General features: G+C 38.9%; 2 protein-coding genes and 1 pseudogene across 3 annotated transcripts in view; 1 reads left to right on the forward strand and 2 right to left on the reverse strand.

The window, feature by feature from the left end:
• LOC308392176 (protein-glutamine gamma-glutamyltransferase 2-like) overlaps positions 1-13207 on the reverse strand; it is a 27688-nt pseudogene extending 14481 nt beyond the window's left edge. The window contains exons 1-2 of the transcript XR_013974748.1: positions 13067-13207; positions 1566-1633 (exon numbers count right to left, since the gene is read on the reverse strand). The product of XR_013974748.1 is annotated as a protein-glutamine gamma-glutamyltransferase 2-like (transcript). The remainder of the gene's footprint in view (positions 1-1565; positions 1634-13066) is intronic.
• coro2ab (coronin 2Ab) lies at positions 11800-20418 on the forward strand. The gene is made up of 13 exons (XM_080875155.1): positions 11800-12258; positions 12364-12480; positions 12615-12764; positions 13075-13275; positions 13345-13461; positions 13828-13932; positions 14036-14132; positions 15447-15562; positions 15640-15730; positions 15825-15979; positions 16603-16770; positions 16851-16919; positions 16997-20418. Exons 1-13 carry the CDS (start codon positions 12058-12060, stop codon positions 17060-17062), a joined length of 1653 nt encoding a protein of 550 aa, XP_080731281.1. The 5' UTR covers positions 11800-12057; the 3' UTR covers positions 17063-20418.
• LOC308392193 (acidic leucine-rich nuclear phosphoprotein 32 family member D-like) overlaps positions 19072-21368 on the reverse strand; it is a 9291-nt gene continuing 6994 nt past the window's right edge. The window contains exons 6-7 of the mRNA XM_080875117.1: positions 20657-20723; positions 19072-20495 (exon numbers count right to left, since the gene is read on the reverse strand). Coding sequence (XP_080731243.1) covers positions 20416-20495; positions 20657-20723 — 147 coding nt within the window. The 3' untranslated portion in view covers positions 19072-20415. The remainder of the gene's footprint in view (positions 20496-20656; positions 20724-21368) is intronic.

Consider the following 21368-nt stretch of genomic DNA (forward strand, 5'->3'; position numbering starts at 1 on the left):
TGATCCTGGTGCTACTGGTGGTTTGACCTTAAGTAGTTGGTGTACGGCTGGTTTGGTGATATGGTTGTTTGTTGTCTGGTATTCATTCACAGAATATCAAACTCATCTGGATTCTTGTCTGACTGCAAACTTTAACTATCGGGAAAAATCTCTGAAAAAGTGAAAATGAAGCAGACACCACACCTATGGCTTTAAGCCTGATGCCCTCCAGATAAACACCTGCTGATGAAAACCAAGCACAAAAGGCTTCAATCAATTTTTTTTTTATCAATGCATCTTTTTCTCTTGGTGGACTAATAATACAGTAGTACTGTGTGAAAGCATTGAGCTACCTGTAGTTTCTTTATGTTTAGCTAGGAAAAAGGGAAATATGTGCATTGAATTGTGTGCAAACGTACATGGAAATAGACGATATACTGCAAAAAGAGTTTGCACAACTCTAATGACCTTGAACATCAACACAGCCTGCAATCTTTTTTATAATGTCTCCAAATAGTGTTCAGGAATATCTCTTCGAGCTTCTTGAAAGACAAGCTCATTTTTGTATGCTGGCTGCCTTTTGTCCTGTTCTTTGTCATCACACTGCATTGGTAGTGCATTATGAATAATTGGGCCTCATTTGCTAACATTCTTACCCTGTGCAAAAAATGAAAATAAATATAAAAAATCCCAGCACACAAAAATACTATCAGATTTATGAAACATGCGTACCCATATATTTTGTTCTCAGCACAGTGCATATGTCAGTAAATTTAAATTGCTTGGAACCAATAGCTTTGTTACATATGTACACTGCCCCACCCCAATTTCTAAACTAAAAATAGGCCACGACATAAGAATACTGTCAGATTTATGAAATTTTTGTTTTCACCCTCGTGTGTATGTCAATAAATCAGAATTGTTTGGAACCAACAGCCTTGTTGAGATAAGATAAGAGATCATGGAATATGTTTCAATTGACAAATGTTTCATGGTCACAGCTGCAGTGATGCAGATGTGACCATGTGACCATGTGCTGGTCTGTTGTGGTGAAGAGAGAGCTCAGTGTAAAAGTAAAGCTGTTGATTTACTGGTCGATCTGACCAGTGGTCACCAGCTTTGCGTAGCGGCTGAAATAAGTCCTCCAAAGGGTGGCTGTGCTTTCTCTAAGTGATAATATTTTGTTTTCTTTATATGCTTTTTATTGTAATTCTGAGCATTTTATGGTTTATAGTGTTTTGGCAATAACAACAATAACTGTAGTTAATATTGTTATTATTATTAAAAATAGTAGTAGTACTTAATTTTAGAGACTCGTGTTTAAATTCCTGAGGCAGCCAGGCTGCCATTTGTTTGTTTTTCATAATTCCAAAAATGCTAACATCAGTGGCTAAAATGCAGCCTCAGACCATGACAGAACCCCCAAGATCTCTCCTCTGTACTGATGAACATTTTAACCAAAAATGTAAAATCTGGACTTTATGTCCACCTTTTATGTAATTTCAGACAAACTGTATCTGTTCTAAATGTACTGTCATTTATATATATTGATAATTCAAACATATAAATATATATTTTATACTCACTGTTCGCCATCGTCTCAGTTATTGGAGGAATCACAGCAGTTGCAGGTTTGGAAAGCAACAGCTCGGCTCTGAAAACAGAGTAGAGAATTCTGTAGCCTCCTGCCTTTTAAAGACCCAAAGATACAGACTCTGACCTACTTAATGAGAAAAAAATTCTTGCTGAAACAGGTTTTTGAAAAGACATCCTTCTTTCAAAAATGTGGTCCAACAATCTGTTTCAGAAGGAATGTTTTCTACAGTTTGTTGGGCAAGTTTTTTTCAAAGAGAGACATTTTCCACTTTCTTTGCTTCACCTGGAGGTGTTGTTTTTTATTTTGCACAGGGTAGGAACATTTCCATGCAAATGTTAGCAAATGAGGCCCAATTATTCCTAAAGAACAAGACAAAAGGCAGCCAGCATACAAAAAACTGCTTTGAAAACTAGACATTATAAGAAAAATTGCAGGCTGCGTTTGCACACAATTCAATGCACATATTTCCCTTTTTCCTAGCTAAACATAAAGAAACTACAGGTAGCTCAATGCTTTCACATAGTACTACTGTATTATTAGTCCACCAAGAGGAAAAAAAGATACATTGATTTAAAAAAAACTGAATTGAAGCCTTTTGTGCTTGGCTTTCATCAGCAGGTGTTTATCTGGAGGGCAAAAGCTTTAAAGCCATAGGTGTGGTGTCTGCTTCATTTTCACTTTTTCAGAGATTTTTCCCGATAGTTAAAGTTTGCAGTCATACAAGAATCCAGGTGAGTTTGATACTCTAAGAATGAATACTAGACGACAAACAACCATATCACCAAACCAGCTCAGCTAGTTCTACTTAAACAGAAAAACTTTAGTTTTAGTTATTAACAAACTGTCAGTGTGATGAGTTGAGAGTTAATACAAATCAATTGAATTCAATTTTTAAAAATTTTATTTCATTTTATTTCCATATTGCCAAAAATAACCTTTTAAGGCACTTTATACTTTACACGCTTTATATTGAAAGGTAAAGAGCCTATAAAACAGAGTGGAGAAAAAACAACAACAAGCAGACAACCCCCTATGAGCAAGCACTTGGTGACAGTAGTAAGTAGGTCAGATCCTGTAATTATATATTTTAAAAAGGCATATAAAGGAAAACAAAATACTATCACTTAGGGAAAGCACAGGGGACGTATCGACCAGTAAATCAACAGCTTTACTTTTACACTGAGCTCTGTCTTCACCACAACAGACCGGTGCGGCATCTGCATCACTGCAGCTGTGACCATGAAGCATTTGTCAATTGAAACATATTCCATGATCTCTTGTCTTATCTTGTCTCTCATTTCACCCCTTTCTTTGCTTCACCTGGAAATAAACGTGTCGGTATACAGAGAAATTGCTGTGGGGCAGTATACAGATTCAACAAGGCTGTTGGTTCCAAACAATTCTGATTTATTGACATACGCACGAGGGTGAAAACAAAAATTTCATAAATCTGACAGTATTTTTATGTCGTGGCCTATTTTTAGTTTTACTCCTTGCACAGGATAAGAACGTTCCCACGCAATTGTTACCAAATGTGGCCCAATTATTCCTAACACACTACCAATGCAGTGTGATGACAAAGAACAGGACAAAAGGCAAAAAAAGAGATTTGAATGTCTTTCAAGAAGCTTGAAGAGATATTCCTGAACGCTACTTGGAGACATTTATATTGCAGGCTGTGTTGATGTTCAAGAGCATTAGAGTTGTGCAAACTCTTTTTGCAGTATATCGTCTATTTCCATGTACGTTTGCACACAATTCAATGCACATATTTCCCTTTTTCCTAGCTAAACATAAAGAAACTACAGGTAGCTCAATGCTTTCACACAGTACTACTGTATTATTAGTCCACCAAGAGAAAAAGATGCATTGATAAAAAAAATTGATTGAAGCCTTTTGTGCTTGGCTTTCATCAGCAGGTGTTTATCTGGAGGGCATCAGGCTTAAAGCCATAGGTGTGGTGTCTGCTTCATTTTCACTTTTTCAGAGATTTTTCCCGATAGTTAAAGTTTGCAGTCATACAAGAATCCAGGTTAGTTTGATATTCTGAGAATGAATACCAGACGACAAACAACCATATCACCAAACCAGCTCAGCTAGTTCTACTTAAACAGACAAACTTTAGTTTTAATTGCTGTCCAACTGTCAATGAAATGAACTGAGAATTAATACAAATTAAGTACAACTGAATTTTATTAAATTTAACAATTTTTAGTTCAGTTTGTATCTATTTCTATATTGCCAATCATAACAACTGTCATCTTAAGGTCAAACCACCAGTAGAACCAGGATCGGGGAGGGGCAGCTATGTGCTCCGACCAGTTGGTGGTGACGGGAGAAATGAAAGTTCACCGGGGTTGATTTAAAAGTGGAATTTAGTAATTTGTGAATATTGATTGCTCAGCAGTGATTGACTTTCCAGACACCTCATTTACCGCTTAGTCTCACTTGCAAGTATGAGATTATCCTCATCTAGAAAGAAAATAAAGCAGAAGTTGCTTTAAGGTGGGTCTAACTTGTGAAGTCACCATGACCGTACACCGTTTTTAGGTCTTGCATTCATTATGATTCAAAAAGTAAGGCAATGACAGTCAAAATGCTCAGGGGCATAAAAGGGGTTAATGTGTGTTTGATAAGGGAGTGCTTTACACCACTATCACTTTCCCATGCTGTCAAACTCAGTACTGACATCATTACTCTAGTCCAGGGGTCAGCAACCTTTAACACCCAAAGAGCCACTTGGACCCGGTTTCCACGCAAAAGAAAACACTGGGAGCCGCAAATACTTTTTGACATTTAAAATGCAGATAACGCTGTATATATTGTTTTTTTTTACCTTTATGCTTTGTATGAACAACTAAAGTAAGTAAAGTTTATTTATTAAGCGCTTTTCACAGACAGGCAGTCACAAAGCGCTGTACACAAATATTAAAATAAACAATACAATCAATAGACATTATACACAATGTAAAAGATCAAATGTAAAGAATGTAAAGAATATAAAATACGTAGATCAACAAAAGGCTTGTTTGAACAGAAAAGTTTTTAACTGCTTTTTAAAAGAATCCACAGAGCAACTAAGGTGTGTTGCTTATGAAATCCATGAAGTGCTACAGAGAAAATTACATTTTATTTATGTAATTAACACATTTTGAACTCTTAAAGAAATATAACAAAAGGAAAGACACCCAGCTGAACTAAAACTATGCTGCTAAAAAAGAAAAATAGATATTTGCAAAATTCTGCCTAAATATGTATTTTACCTGATAAATGTGTGTGGCGGGGCGTGGTCTGCAGCACCGCTGCAGGGGATGCGGACGCACCTGAGCGGCACCTGCAATCACGCCTCACCGGCTTAACGTCTGTGCTATCTGTGCTGTTGTGTTGGTGTGTGTCGAGCTGTGAGCTGCAAAGCTACAGCCGGCTGTATGCGTACAGCAACCATGTGTGAAAAGTGGTCAATAAAGAGATGTATATTTTTATATTTCAATATCACAATAATCTAACAATTTAGAACTACACGTTAAAAAAGAACTAACATAAATAAAATACACTTCAGCTAAATACTTCTAATTTATTTTCCCAAACCACGCCGAGCCGCACTATAAGGACTAAAGAGCCGCAGGTTGCCGACCCCTGCTCTAGTCCAATCATCTTCTCGCCCATCTGCTTTGAGAATCAGCCTTCACTTTGCATGCTTTAAATATCAATGCTCTTTGTCATGCTCCCTTTCAGATTCTTATTCATGCAACCCACCTCTAATTATCAAATAGATTAATTAATTTCTCTACCTCAAGAAATCATGTTGAATACTGATGTCTATCAAAAGCATCTGATGTGCACCATCCAGATGCTTTGTACTTTTGACCTCCTATGGATGGAAAAGCCCCCCCAACAATACTTGCTTTTTAAAGATGTATGCTGCACAATCATTCCTCCCTGGAAAAATAACATTTCAAATAAACCTTTAGTATCCCCAAATTCAGGCCCTTGATAAGTGGATGTAAATGGGCTCACCTGTCTGGCCTCCACTCTGTGCCCTTCCCACACACAACAGTCTTTCACCTACAAATACTCATACCCAGTAAATCAAAAAAGTTGAAACATGGAAATAAACAAACACCTATACAAACACACAGCCACATTTAGCTCTACTTTAAAATCAACAGACAAAAATGAGCATTGCCACACCTCCACTGGATATCATTAGTCTCCTTTATGTTTCCCCCCAATGAACGACAGCTCTTCCTGATTTTTGTGAAGCTCTAATTTAAGCTGGTGTTTTCTTTTTAATACTTGAAATGACTGCTTAATTATTTACTGATTAATAGCTATCCAAAAATACAAGAATATGGACAAGCAAACAACAAAGCCTTTAATATTTTTTGTCATTTCTACATTCCTTTGTTCTATCATAAAGAAATTAAAATTATCCTTTTCATCGATCAAAGACATAACTTCTTAGCCAGGCCTCTTTCTATAAATCTCTACTTAAATAGAAGGTTTGCTAATTTAGGTTATAGATGTTCTGGTCAACAGGGTAAGTGCTGATGTAATAATGTTATCAGGCTCTCAAAGCTTTGCTGTTGCAGAATGGAAAGATTTATAAGCAGAGATAAAAATCGTTCAGTAGTGCTTAATAAAATCACATACAATGTGATTAATGACAACATTTTTATACCATGTAATTACTCAGGAACTATTAATGGTTCATGATATCATTAAGAAAATAAGTAAATAAGTGACTAACAACATATTTAGATGCAAATTTATACATATAATTCATTGAGATATGAGATAATTTAATGTGGGCATGTTGTTTAAGGTTTTATAAATTATATATATATATATATATATATATATATATATATATATATATATATATATTATATACACACACACACACACATAAAGGATTTTAAGATAATCTGAATGTTGGAAGCTACATCATGATGTCACCATTACCATCACTTTCAAGTCGTCTTTGTGTCATCTCTTCTCTGTAAAAACACAAAAGAATAGAAGGAATACAGCTTTTAAACGGCATCAGCACACTTTAAATACTTCCCTGGGTGAGGGCCAATAGTGTCCTTGAGAGTTCACTGTAGAGGCAGGGCCAGATGTATAAAGCATCTCTGCCCTCGTCAATATCTTGTTTTGTAGTTAGCGTTCATTAACTTGAAACAATGTTTTTGTTTGTTTGTTTTTATTTTTATGCTAAAATAATCTTATGTAGTTGTTACAACTAGTTTTTGTCATAGTTAAAATGAAGTTACCTAATGTAAATAAGTAGTTCTTTTAGATTTAATTACTTATGTAGTTCTAAATTACATTTCAGAGATTTCACAGAGTTTTTATGAAACTGAAAAACAGATGGAACGCTCTAGTCTATAACCTATTGCTGCCTCCCTGTGGAGACTCTTTAGGAGATTATTCTCTTTTTCAGAATTAATAAAATTGGTCTGTGGCTGCTGTACAAAAAGAAAAACTTTTATCAGTATAATAGTTCATATTAATATGATATGAACTATTGAAGTGATAGATGAAACCAGGTGTCATTGTAGGAGAAGCAAATGTGGTAACTGAAGAGACAGATGTTGACTTGAGTCAGCCTGTTGCAGAAAGAGAACCTGATGTTAAACTAATGGATAATAATAATGGATACTTTATTGATCCCCATGGGGAAATTACTTGGTGTGTGTGGGAGGTGTGGGAAAGGTGTGGGAAAGCCAGATGGTTATTAAATTTTGGGAAATTCATGTTTATATTAAGTTGCTATGTGTTTTTAGCACAATGACTGAATGTTTGTTAATCCAGCATTAATAAAATAACTAAATACAATACCTTTTGAGCACCAAGCTAGAAAAATACACCATTGCTAAAATTAATGGCTGATTTGATCTGCTTTTTTTGCTGAAAGGATATTTGAAGTTATTGTTGCTGACCATGTCCATGTCTTTATGAAGTGTATCCATCTTCTGATGGTTGCTCCCACACACATCATAAAGCTCAAATAATCTCAAACTGATTTCATGAACATGAAAATGAGTTCCCTGTACTCAAATTACCTCCATATTTAATGTCTTCTTCATCCAATACAGCACCTATGGGATGTGGTGAAACAGGAGATGTTTACACTCAGCCTTGGAGACAGGAGAAGAAGGTCGCCGAGAAGGGGCTTGGAGTAGAGCCACTACTCCTCCACATCAAAATGAGCCAGTTGAGGTGGTTCATCTGACCATGATCCCTCCTGGATGCCTCCAAGAGGAGGTATTTGGGACATGTTCTACTGCAGAGGTTATATTTTTCAGCTGGCTTTGTAGTCCCTCCAGAAGAGTTAGAGGTCGTCACCAGGGACAGGGTCTTGATGTCTGCTGAGACAGCTGTACCCAAGACCTGGACTTGGATAAGTGGAAGGAGACTATGGATGGATGGATGTTGGATGTAGGGGTGATCTACCCCAGCATTTAACATAATGCAAATGACTACAAATTAGAACAGGAGTGTCTTAATCATAACTATAGTCATAAGAAATTCGAATGGTATTTGTTAGGCTCACCAAGTTCTAAGGTAAAATATATTTTTTACACTGTCCCAACTCTCCAGTAGATTTGAAATATGTTATTGTCTTAGCTCTTGGAGCTGCATTAGAATGTGAGTGCGTGCAACTATGCTGGTCGTATCGGATTGTAGAGGTGTGTTTGTGTGTGTGCAGCCGTGCATAAACAGCTTGGCTAATACGGGAGCAGAGGCTAGACGTCATGGATCAGGAGTGAATCCACACACGGAAACACACAGAGAGGTGGATGCAGATCAGCTCAGCTGTAGACACGGAGGGAGCAGGTTTAAAAAAACTTATTTGTATCACAGTTATAGTACCTCTAATAAAAGGTATTGCAGAAGAAGTGGAAGTCACAAAACTGGTAGCAGTGTTATTAATAATAACAGTTTATGTTTTTAGCAGAAAGAGATCCCAGTGATTCCTAAGTAACTGAATTCAAGGTAAGACCATATTCATTCATTCAAATGATATTTTTCAGGGAAGATTGTATGCCTTTCTTAAAAGATCATTCGTGAAAGGCTATCAAGCATTATTTGTTTTACCTTAATCTTATTTTTAGTCTAACCTTAAATGAACATTTTCGAAAACCTTAACTGAAACTGAATCTAATCTTTCCTAACCTCAGGATGAACCTAAACTTTACCTAACCTTATCTGAACAATCCATACGCTTAATCAAACCTAAACATAATCTTTCCTAATGTTAAGCTGAACCTAATTTTGACCTGTCTTCATTTTAGGATTAATTGAACCTCATCCCAGCCTTCATGGCCTTGATTAAACCCAAGCTCTCTCTCTCCTGTGATAAGAATAAACCAATTTTAGATTTACCTTACTCTTACTAGATTTAATTTACTCTTAATTTAAATTAAGCCACATTTATGCATACCATTTATGCAAAGCTTTTATTGGAATTATTTAAAGACATAAAATCTTGACTTTCATCCAGGGTCCCAGTCCCCTGTAGGACTGTTACTTTGGGACTTTTGTTTTGCTTTGTTTTGGGCTTTTCATTTTCAGTAGCTGTTGTATTTAGCCTTGCTCCAACATGAGGTGCCAGTTGAGTGGTTTCCAGCCTGAGAGTTGGGCATACCAAAGAGTCATCATTCTTCTGAAGTGTTGTTCGCTCAAACCAATAAAAACTACACAACCTCAGATTTTGTTTCTTTTTACAAAGAAAATAACTGGAAATTGTTATCTTGTATCTCTCATAATTTTACAATTTTATACAAGGCTATAAAAGTTCTAACTAAGAAACCACTGTGATTTCATCATTGTTATATATTCTTTTTAAATATATGTATGAAAATCAGTGATCGTATGACAATCAGATTCCTGTTTCTAGCTGACAGGAGTGACACCTGGTGTGGTCTTCTATCGCTTTAGCCCATCTGCCTCATGGTTCAAAGTGTTGTGCATTCAGAGATGCTCTTCTGCATACCTTGGTTGTAGCAAGAGGTTGTTTTAGTTACTGCTGCCTTCCTATCAGCTCAAAACAGTCTAACCTCAACTAACCTTTGACATCAACAAGGTATTTTCACTCAGCGAACAGCCATCCAGTGGATATTTTCTCTTTGTCAGACCATTCTCTGTAAACACTGAAGATTGTTGTGTGGTAAAATCCCAGATCAGCCTATCTGGCACCAACAAGTATGGCACGTAAAAAAAGTGGAGTTCAAATAAGTACAAGAAGATTTAAATACTTTAAATCTGCCACTGATAATGTACAATGTTTATTACAGGTACACTTAGTCGAATTGAAATAAAAAAAACAAAACACTTAAACTGTGCTTTGATTTCATTTATTGTAAATTTTATTAAAAAAATTCCCCTTTGATTATCATCTTCTTTTTCCTTTACTATTTCTTTCCTTCTCCTCACTCGACAGTAAGGTGATCTGTCTCAGCCACAGTAAAGGTCAAAGGTCAGGTTAGGGGAGTTTGTAACAACAAGAAGTGTGTGTGTAGCCAATAAATATTTAATAGAGACAAATAAGCTGTCTTGGAGGATGGATATATCACTGTGTGTGTGTGTGTGTGTGTGTGTGTGTGTGTGTGTGTGTGTGTGTGTGTGTGTGTGTGTGTGTGTGTGTGTGTGTGTGTGTGTGTGTGAGTAAATGATTAGGATCATTTATTGAAGAAACTGATTTATTATTGATAAGATTATGAAAGCCATTAATAACAGCAAATTGCATTATTGATTAGAGCCAATAATGCAGCTGCTGAGGTTCTGAAGCTCTTTCCAAAACAAACACATGCAGTCGTTTCTCCATTGATTCAGAAGACATTACAACTGTCTGAAAATTAACAATAGGTTGCTAAATGTTTTTTACCTGAATGGCTTCATATTGTGAGGTTATTATCTTACACTCAATTAGCTTATCTTATTTATTAGTCCTTTATTTATCCAGGTAAAACATCTCATTGAGATTAAAAATCTCATTTCCAAGAGAGACCTGGCATCATGGCAACAAAAGTCAAAATACACATACCACATAAGTATATAACATTTAAAACAAATACAATATCCCATACCAACATGTGTAAAATATACAATAACAGATCAAATTAAGAGTGACATTAAAAACAATCACACTGAGTAAAAGAGTTATTCTCTCGTTCCTTTAAGACAGACTTAAACTCTTCCAAACCAATTCTGATAATTTCAGTTCCTTCTGCAGATTATTCCAGGAAGCAGGGGCAGCGTATTTAAAAGCATTTTTCCCCAATTCTGCTCTGAGTTTTGGGACAATCAGTTGTATGATATTGTGAGAACGAAGGCTGTATTGGTTGTGGTTTTTACACATAAATAAGATGGAACCAGCCCAAGGAGAGATTTATAGATAAAGATCAACCAATGGGAGAGTCTGCGAATATGCAAAGAACAATGATGTACACGATTTCCACAGCCAGTAATAAAACGTAAAGCACAATGGTACACAGTATCCAATCTCTTTAGGTAGTGGGCAGGTGCATTCATAAAAAGCAGGTCACCATAATCCAATAAAGGTAAAAAAGTTGCATGAATCAAATGTTTTCTCACTTGGAGGGAGAAACAGGATTGATTTCTAAAAAAGTAACCTAGTTTTAACTTCGACACAAGCCTTTGAATGTGAGTTTTAAATGACAAATTCTGAGCTATAATGATCCCTAGATACTTGTAAGATGTGACCATTTCAATTTCAGTTCCTTGAATTGTTTTAATCTTAGGAGACGTAGCTAACAACTCTTTGCCATTTGAGAATAACATGAACTTGGATTTCTCTGGATTTAACACCAACTTAAGTTGGAATCCACACACACGCTTCCTCTTCAACGTTAGTTGAACGTTCTTCAACAGAATTCAACGTTAGTTCCACAACAAAATACATACAAGGGATTCTTTTGATAATGCCGAGAGCACAAACTCAGGAGGTTCAACATTCCAGTGGTGAGCTGCTCTGTGCCACTGCCTTAAATAGCAGCTGGGGAAATCAGCCAGAGCAACAGCAGGTGGAGACAATCACACAGGTGCGTGGGCCAAGAACGAGAGCCCGTAACGAGCTCCACCCAGGCAGAGAGGAGGAGGAGAGACAAAGAAAACAAAAACAAAAAAGAACAACAACAAAACCTGTAGCCAGCGTGAGCCAACCAGAGAGACACGGGGACCGTGACACTCAGCCTATATCTAAACCAACTAAGCCTTCGCTTAGGTTCATCTTAAGTTTTCGCTTGACCCAAAATTAGCCTGTATTTATCCTAACCTTAAACATTATCCTAACTTCCCCTAACTTTAATCTAGTCAAGGATTAATCCTTCAATGATTAACATTAATCTAACATACCCCATTAGATTTCCCCCCATTTTCTGATTTCTTGATATAAATCTGCACCAAAACTTAAACTCCTCTAAGCTTGATACTACTGTACTCTTGTCCACCAGATGTCATGGCGATCATCCTTTCGCTGCTCAAAGTTTCGTCACATTTTTGGAAAGTCTGCCACCAAGGAGCACAGCTACGACGGGGTGCCAATCACACGTAGTGTCCACGACAACCACTACTGCTCAGCCAATCCCTGCTTCATCGCTGTGGTGACTGAGTGCGCGGGAGGCGGGTCCTTTTTAGTCCTGCCCATCCATCATGTACATAGGCCTTTTTAATTTAATTTCCTCTGAATTAACATAATAAAGGATAAAAAAAATGGGGAAACCTAAAGTTTTAAAATAGTTTCATGTTCTCTCTCTCAGACAGGCAGAGTAGACCCTCAGCATCCGAGGGTTTGTGGCCACAGCGGCAGAGTCCTGGACGTCAAGTGGAATCCATTCGATGATTACTGCATCGCCTCATGCTCAGAGGACTGCACTGTATGGCAGTTAGTTAACGACTAACTAGGATTAACTTTGGAATTAGGTTTAGGATAAGGATGGGGTTAAATTATTGGGAATTATATAGCGTTTAGTCTACAGCACATACACTTTGGTCCTGTGCATGTATTCAGGTGAAGATCTGGGATATCCCAGTCTGTGGAGTCCAACAGAACCTCACCAAGGCCAGGAAAACCCTGATTGGCCACTCCAGAAGAGTGGGGCTAATTGAGTGGCATCCAACTGCTGAGAACCTTCTGCTAAGTGCTGCCTATGACTACAAGGTCAGTGCCAATCATATAACATTCTGGCTTAAATGAGTACCGTATTTTTGTTAAAAGAAACCGTCTTTGCTTTTGTGTTGTATTCAACTTCCTTCAATATATCTTATGAACATAATGCACAGAAATCTTAGAGAAAAAGCCAATGGTTGGCATAAGACGTTTTCTATAATAGACACCTTACAGGATTGAACCAGTAAAGAAAGTATCAACACAAGAGAACCAAATGTTAAAGAGCTACACTCTACAATCAGTAATTCCAGTGCATTTAGGCTTCAAAACAGACGTGAATTTGTCTCACTTACTGCTCCAGGTCCTTCTCTGGGATGTATCCCAGGCTGGTGCAGTTATCAGGTATCCAGTTCGGGTGGTGCTGATGCCCATCCACCACCGCTACCCATCTGAGGCACTGCTGCTTTCAGTCAGCTTCAACAGTGATGGCAGCAGGCTGGCAGTCACATCCAAAGACAGACACGTTCGAGTCCTGGACCCTCGGACAGGAAAGATTTTACAGGTATGATTATTGTATCTGAATGCGAGTCCTGACAGAAAATTGCCAGGAAGGTAACTGATACTTCTGCAGGTATCAAGCAGTAACTCACACAAGGCCAACAAAGTTTTATACATCGGGGGGTTGAAGTTGCTTCTGTCCACTGGCAGCTCATCTTGGAACCACCGGCAGATCGTCCTGTGGGACCCTGTAAGATAGTTTTTTTCCTTTCAACTGTAATCTGAAACTTAATCTAAGCTGTGCTTGTTCTTAAACCTGAATCCAATTACCAGCATTTTCTAGGAGTAAGAATACTTGGGTCGTAAGACATGATTAAAAAAGAGATTGCTGAAAATGAGGCACATAGACAAAAACAAATAAATATATAATAAACATATAAAATTAAACAGCTGATAATAAAAACTGCTTTCTTGTGAAATGATTTAAGAGAATCTCACTGGAGAATTAATTATATAACTGTATATCTCAATTGAGCAACTTTTGCATATTTTAACTTGATTTTTTTTTCCCTTTACAATTTGCTCTACATTCATTCCCATATGTGTTTTCATGCAGGATGACTTATCTGAACCCTTATATGAAGAAGATCTGGATGGGTCAGCTGGAGTACTCTTCCCGTTTTATGACCCAGACACACACATGTTGTATCTGGCTGGAAAGGTCAAAAAACATAAACTGCTTGTGGCAAAATGTGCCGTTAAATTTGAGTAACCATCATCAAGGAGGTTTAGCACCACTGTATATGTTGTATTTATGCTTGTAGGGTGATGGAAACATCCGGTACTATGAGCTAAGTGCTGAAAAACCTTACATCAGCTACCTGACTGAGTACAGGTCCCTGCTGCCACAAAAAGGACTTGGTGAGACCAACACACACACACAAGTGTGTTAGCTAGTAAATGACATAATTTATACAGCTGCCAGTCCAGCTTTGTTCCAGCTCTCACCTACAGTCATGAAATCTGGGTAATGACCAAAAGAGGAAAGTCATAAAATGCCGTCCTACAGAGGAAAGTCATAAAATGTCACAAAATAAAAGAGTAGGTCGACTCTCCCTAAGAGCTAAGGTGAGGAGCTCAAACATAAAGAGTAGAACAGCTGCTCCTCCATGTTGAACTCTGGGCATGCCCAACTGGGTGGAGACCCCGGAGTAAGACCTGCTCATCAGGTAGAACCAGAACAAGATGGGGCCAGCGACCCCACTCAGATAAGTGGAAGAAAATCAGCGAATCGATAGATATTCCTCCTTTTCCAACTTATCATGAAGTCATGCAAATTCTGGCTTCATACTATGACAATTGGGAATCAGGTGAGCCTGGTATCAAAATGTAGGTAAATAAGAGAGTTTTGAGTTTCCATGACTTCTTCTGACCAGACATCTAATCACATGGTGACATGACCCTTTGGATTTTTACCCAAAATGCTGTTTGAGTCAAACTTGGGTAAATCATCAAAGCAGATCAAACATGCTTGTCTCTTTTACTCTCTCACAAACATTAAATTGGTTCCATGTTGTTATTATAACTATCAGATATTCAAGGATATTGGTTCTTTGATTGGATATGAAAAAAATCATAGAGCATTGTGATCCTCTTGAAGTGAATGTAACAGTGATTTGGTTGCAGTTTTTAACAAACCTAAAACTTTGTATCCAACTCATCATCTATACCTATACTCATTTCAAGGTACCGACACAATTTTAAGAAAGCTTGTCTAAGTTCATTCACAGGCACTTTGATGCTGATCTAACAAACTTGACTTAAATGTCGACTTTGATGGATAATTTCCTTCACTGTTTCAATGCTACATCCTGCGGTCATGTTAACAGATGGAAGACACCAAGAACCAAGCTTCTGCCCCAACAACTCAACAAATGTTGGTCAATCGTCGTCTTTTCATGCCTGTTGGTCATCCTACATTTCTGAAACTGTCTTATGTCTGGTTGCAAGACTGTTAAGGCATTCTATACAGGACCAGTCTTCTGCCTGAAAAACCCATGCCTTGCTCCACCACCCTCTCACCAACCTTTAAATATTGATGTTGTCGTTTTTTAAAGTCTAGACTTTCATGTTGTAATAATAGAAAAAGGCAAAGAGTTTAGTGTCACTTTTAGAATATCCACAATACTTTATGACACAGGACTAAAATGTGTTTTGACGTCTGACTCACTCCAGGGGTGATGCCAAAGCGTGGCCTAGATGTGACCGCCTGTGAGATTTTCCGGTTTTATCGCCTGATTGCCATCAAAGACCTGGTGGAACCACTGTCCATGATCATACCACGCAAAGAGGTTGGGATGATGTACTTATCTTGAGTATAATCAGAGTACAAGAAGTATTGGTCCAGTTTTTTTCTTGTTCCTTCCAGTCAGGAATTTTTCAAGAGGATCTGTACCCAATGACAGCTGGAAACCAGGCAGCCATGACCGCTCAGGAGTGGCTGTTGGGGGTCAACAGAGGTCTGTAACCTAGCTGGGCCATCAGGTACACTAAAGATATTTACTCTCTATAGATCATTCAGTTTATCACTGATCTCTTACATTTCCTCACCAGGCCCAGTGCTGATGTCCCTGAAGCCAGACCCTCGAGTACCCAACCCTTACCCAGAAACCCCAGCTGAGAAGGGGCTGGTGAGGCAGCTTAGCTCCCTCAGGTTTCAGAGCAGCCCGGCTGCAGTGACAGAGATAGGCCAAGACTTTATAGAGGAGGTAAAGTGTGATCTGGTTATTTTACCTGACATTGCAGGGTAAAATATACCAATCTGGGGTGCCTTTTCTTGATTTTAAAGTGGTACACAGTTGTGTGAAAAAGTGCTTGGTCCCTATCTTGTTTCCTGTTTTTTAGTATGTTTTTTCACACTTAAATTTGTAACAGTAAAAGGCTGTAAAAATATCTGTAAAGATCACCAGTTATTGTAAATACTTGATTGGTGTTGTTGCTGCTAAGTATGGCCCAACAGGTTATTAGGTTTAGGGGGCAATCACCTTTTCACACAGGGCCATGTAGGTTTGGATTTTTTCCCTTTAATAATAAACACCTTCATATAGAAACGGCATTTTGTGTTTACTTGTGTTATGTTTGCCTAATATTTAAATTTGTTTGATGATCTGAAACATTTAAATGTGACAAACCTACAAAAAACAGGAAACTGGGAAAGAGGGGAAATGCTTTTTCATGCCACCGTACTCTTTTTAGAAACTTCTGTTTCCTTTAGACAAACTAGGAAATATGTTTTGCTACAGTAACCGTCACATCCTTCGAAACTGACCTGAGACCTGAGCCTTTTTTGGAGAGTAGTTCTCTGATACTTTTGTTGCTGTTCTCTGTTGAGGTTTTTCTGGAGGAGCAGCTGTCCTATCAGGATGCCAAATATCCCAAAGATCTGAGCGATCTGTCGGGGTGGCAGCCAGACGAGACCCAGGTCCCACTGTGGACATACTGCTGCACCCCGCACTGCTGCGAGCCTGCTGAGAGACCGCCACCAATGACCGAGTGTGAGGTTGGATAAATAATAAAACACTTCAGAAGAGTGTCTCCTTCTCTTGCACACAAACTCAGTCCTAGTTTTTTCTGTTTCAGCTACTCCAGGCATTTTACAAGCAGCAGGATGAGATCAGAGGCATGAAGGAGGAGCTCCATCAGAAAGACGTGAGTTCACAAACAGTACGTTATCAGAATTTCTTGTCAGATACTTTTTTATATTTTTGTGTTTTTACGTTCTGCAGATGAAAATTGCTCAGCTGGAGCAGGATATCAAAAACACCAGAAAGAACATGAGAGCGACCTTCTGATTCAGACCCTGCTGTGTAGGAGGGGCTTACAGAGACAGCGTGACCCACAGACAGCGGAGTTATCCTCCACAGACTGGACTTTGTAGTTGAAGCCACAACTCTTGTTTTCCTAAAATTCCTGAAAATGGTTTATTTGGGAGCAGAGACTATTTTCCTTCATACTTCACAAACTACCTGAAACACAATGGTCACCATCGAATATAAGAAACCCTGCGTCTGGGATGATGGGATGCAAAAATGCTAATTTCTTAAAACTCTTGAATTAAAGCTGTCCAAATACTTATGGAGCTAAGTGTAATTATGACCACATGCAAGGTGCAGTGATGTCAGGCAGCAGACACACACCACCTGCTCTAGTGACTTTTACTGGTGCAAGCAGGTTGGAAACAATGGAAGGGGCAGAAGGACACAGATCTTCTTGTTAGCAGTTTGCAAACTAATTTCAAGGGTAAGATACATGACCTTGCTGTTTTGGTAGGCCAAAAGAGCTAAAATGCATAAATCGCAAAACTCATGAAAAACACAGTGTGAGTGTGCAAAAAATGTTGAATGAAGTTTGGAACTGGACTGCATGAAAATGTTTGATGTAGTCACCCAGGGTTTCTGGACTCTTTGAAGCCTCAGTCCTGTGGTTTCATTGAATACTCATTAAAATGAATGTAAGACCAATAAAATATGAGTGTTTCCCTCAACAAAACTGAAGCACTATTTGTTTTGGGTGGTCTGCAACACACATAGAGCCATATCATTAGTCAGGTAATTACATTATGTAATATTATGTTCCAGATCAGCACACACACAGCTCCCGTGTGCCGGAAATTTAGCTATGAAGACCAAAAATGTGTTTCGCACCAGGCTGTAAATGTTCTTGTTTCTGCTTTAAAGTTTGTGATGAGTGACTCACTCCAGTGGCCATTAGAGGAACTGCAGTTTTCTGACTTAATCGTGTTTCATATTTAAAGTTGATTGATCTGTGACGTCACATCAGCTTGCGGAAATAAATGTTTTAAAATCCAGCACAGACCTGACACAGAACGTCAAAGATGAGAAAAGGCTGAGGGACAAAAATCAGAACTGGACTGAACAATCAGTGAAAACAGATCTGATGGAGTCATGAATCTGATCTATAGAAGAACATGGGGCGGCTCTGTTATGGTTTTGCTCTGCATTTCAGCCTGTGGGGTTCTTGTCACAGAACCATTTGGTCCACTGTGTATATGTCCGCACAACTGCAATTGTGCTAAAAAATTGGCCAAAAAATTCAGTCAGCTACATCAGTGTCTACTGTTTACTATCATAGCCAAGTGGCTAACAAACATAAACAGAAGTTTTCACTATCCGTACTAATTAATGTTATCTTGTTGTATCAGGTCAGTGCTATCCTCTATACTGTTGCATGCTGGCAGCAGGTTGAGGGTCACAGATGCCAACAGACTAAACTGACCCACAAGGCCAGTAATGTTGTGGGGATGGAGCTGGACTCCGTTAGGGTGGTGTCTGAGAGGCAGATGTTGTCCAAGATAAGGACAATTATGGATAATACCTCCCACCCACTCCATGACATGCTGGCTAGTCACAGGAGCACGTTCAGTGAGACTGAGATTCCCAACAAGCACCTAACCTCTGTTAATCCTTGATATGTATAATTGAGTGATCTGTATATATTAGTGCGGGTTGGTTATTAGATGCTGCTCCAACCAGCCAGTGAATAACCCGCTGCCCCGCCCTCTCCTCCCTGTGCCCCAAGCAGCAGGTGCACCTCGCATACAGAGGGCGCCCTTCCAGTAAGTGGCCGATAGAAAATAGAGCGGTGTCTATGCCATTCCCAATATGCGCTCATGATGTCGGGGCAGCATGAGAACGAGCAACTTTTTTTGCCGATGCCCGTGATGCCGCCCTGGGCAACTGCCCATGTCACCCATGTCAAAAACCGCTACTGACTGTGAGCAGCGCTGGCTTTAAAAGACTAAACGAGACGGGGGGAGACGAGGACACAAGAGAGCCAGGAGCAAAATGTTAAGATTTTATTTACAAAGTCCTTTTTGTATGTATTTTTTGTTTGCTTTCATTTAACTTACAGAAAGTAAAACACAAAAAAACCAAATCAAAAAGAAAACAACCTCGACTAGTCAGTGTAAGCTTGAAGGAACATCTGGAGCTCTCTACTGAGGAGACAGAAACTAAAGGAGGCAGAAAGAGGGAGAGGGGGGAGGAAAGAGGCAGAGCGTTTCCCCAGACAACCATACAAAAATTAAACAAAAACAAATTCCTCTGAAAAAATATTTCTTTTAAAAAGCTCTGTTGGCAAAAAAAGACAACACGGTTTGCCCTGAGCAGGTTTGGCCTTGGCAACAGGAAGAGGGAGGAGGGTGGGTAGCTTTTGTTTTTTTAAGATTGGCTTTAACACAATGATGTCATCAGAGCGACGAGCTACATCACAGACCGATGACATCAGGGGAAGAATAAGGAAATGGAGTTGGGTTCAGATTTCATTAATTCATTTATTAACTCCTCATGTTTTTATTGTCTTGTAAAAAAATAAAAGAAACCACGCCCACATACAATGGAAAAAAAAGTTAAGGAGAGACATTTATTCTCAGGAGGAAGAGGAAAACTGACGTAAAGTCTGCAACGTTTTGTTTTTTTGAGCTTTTCCAGACTGGTGATGCATTTACTGCCCACAAACAAGAGTTGGAATTTAGAGTTCAGATGGTTTCTTTCCTGTTAGCACAAGTTTAGGTTGTTTCCCCCCCCCATTTTAAATGTAAACTGTGATGAAACAAACAAATAAAAAACTGTCTAGCTGTATATTCTGATGGAAGATTTGCAGGTTTCCAAAGAAGGCGAAACATCCTCTGGTTCCAGCTTCTAAAAATGTGAGAATCTCTCTGCAGCTTCTTATTTTAATAGCTAAACAAACTCTTTTATACAGTTGATGGTGGGACGAGAAAACAGATACTTTTCTGTTAAAGTGTTTTCTTCTTTCCTGAGTTCACAAAAAATAAACGTGCTGCCATTAAACCAAAAGAATAACACTGCGGCAAAAACAGAGGACTAAATGGAGGCTGTAAGTTGTTGATGACAATGGGAAAAAAAATTTGGCTCAACTTGTGGAAATGAAAGTATTTAAAAAAAAAAATAAAAAAATAATTAATGAGGCGTTTTAGACAATAACGGATGTCAATTTGGCAGGCGACAAGCGAGGAGACCAGAGTCAGAAATGGGACGTGGCCCAGAGTGAAAGTGGGAGGAGGCAGAGGGGGAAGAATTGGCAGCAGGGATGAGACATTTAGACTGAGTGGATAAGAGGTCAGCAGGGTTTGCGGGGGTCAGGGAGGGGTCTCTGCAGGCCCTCATTCATCATCGTCATCATCATCCTCGTCCTCGGGGTCCCTCTTCCTCTTTTCTCCTTTGGCTGGAGACGAGTCCTCATCTGCAGGAAGAACAATGGGAGTCTTTTATTTGGCTGATTAGTTACTACTTGGCTACACCTGACTGAACCAACTCAACAGACACCATCAGATATAAATGAGTGTTCGAGTGTTCCTCAAAACAAAGAGAAGTAATAGTGAGGAAAAATACAGGTTTACTCACCATCCTCCTCCTCATCTTCATCATCGTCTTCTTCCTCGCTGTCCACATCTCCGTTCACCTCTCCATCCTGCAGGGACAAAGACTGCTGATGCAAACTCACAGTGCCTCTTCCGAATCAGTCGGAAAGTCCGAGTTCCCAGTTGGAAATGTGTTGTGGAACGCTCCCTCAATTCGGGATTACCCCGCTCGGAAAGTCAGAGCAGACTAATGTACCACAAGCTACAATCAAAGTTTTACTACTGTTTACTGAACGTAAACTGTGAACATTTAAACTGTGCTGCAAAAGCTGTGTATTTTTGACCGACTCAGCCACGCACAGAACACTGACCAGCCTCTACTCATGAACATGAGAAAAAGCATGATGATGTTTTACTAGTGACGCCTGAATGGTTTTACTTTGCTAAGAACCAAACAAATCCTGCCTTTCGTTGCTTTTACTGGAACCACCTATAGTGGTGTGGGGTTGTTATAGCAAACTGTGCTTGGCATACAGCTTTTCGTCAGACTTTGTGTACGTGTTTTCTCGCCGTATTGTTTTTAAGTGTAGCCAGTTTCCTTTCTTGTTATCAAACATGACGATTTTTAATTTTCGTGAACAAGAATTAAGGAGACCCTCTCCTGACTCATCAAGGGCACCACAAGCTTCCCTGTTCCTTTCCAAGCAATCTGTGTTTAACCTACAGACGCCTGTCGGGTTTTGGAGGACTACATG

The sequence above is a fragment of the Rhamphochromis sp. 'chilingali' genome (assembly GCF_963969265.1).
Source record: "Rhamphochromis sp. 'chilingali' genome assembly, chromosome: 1".
Classification (NCBI taxonomy): domain Eukaryota; kingdom Metazoa; phylum Chordata; class Actinopteri; order Cichliformes; family Cichlidae; genus Rhamphochromis; species Rhamphochromis sp. 'chilingali'.

Excerpts from the sequence above, each read along its gene's own strand:
- coro2ab (XM_080875155.1), top strand. The coding sequence starts at position 12,058 with ATGTCATGGCGATCATCCTTTCGCTGCTCAAAGTTTCGTCACATTTTT. Across the intron at positions 14,133-15,446 it reads GCTGCCACAAAAAGGACTTG|GGGTGATGCCAAAGCGTGGC; the intron begins GTGAGACCAACA and ends GACTCACTCCAG. Across the intron at positions 15,980-16,602 it reads GCCAAGACTTTATAGAGGAG|GTTTTTCTGGAGGAGCAGCT; the intron begins GTAAAGTGTGAT and ends TTCTCTGTTGAG.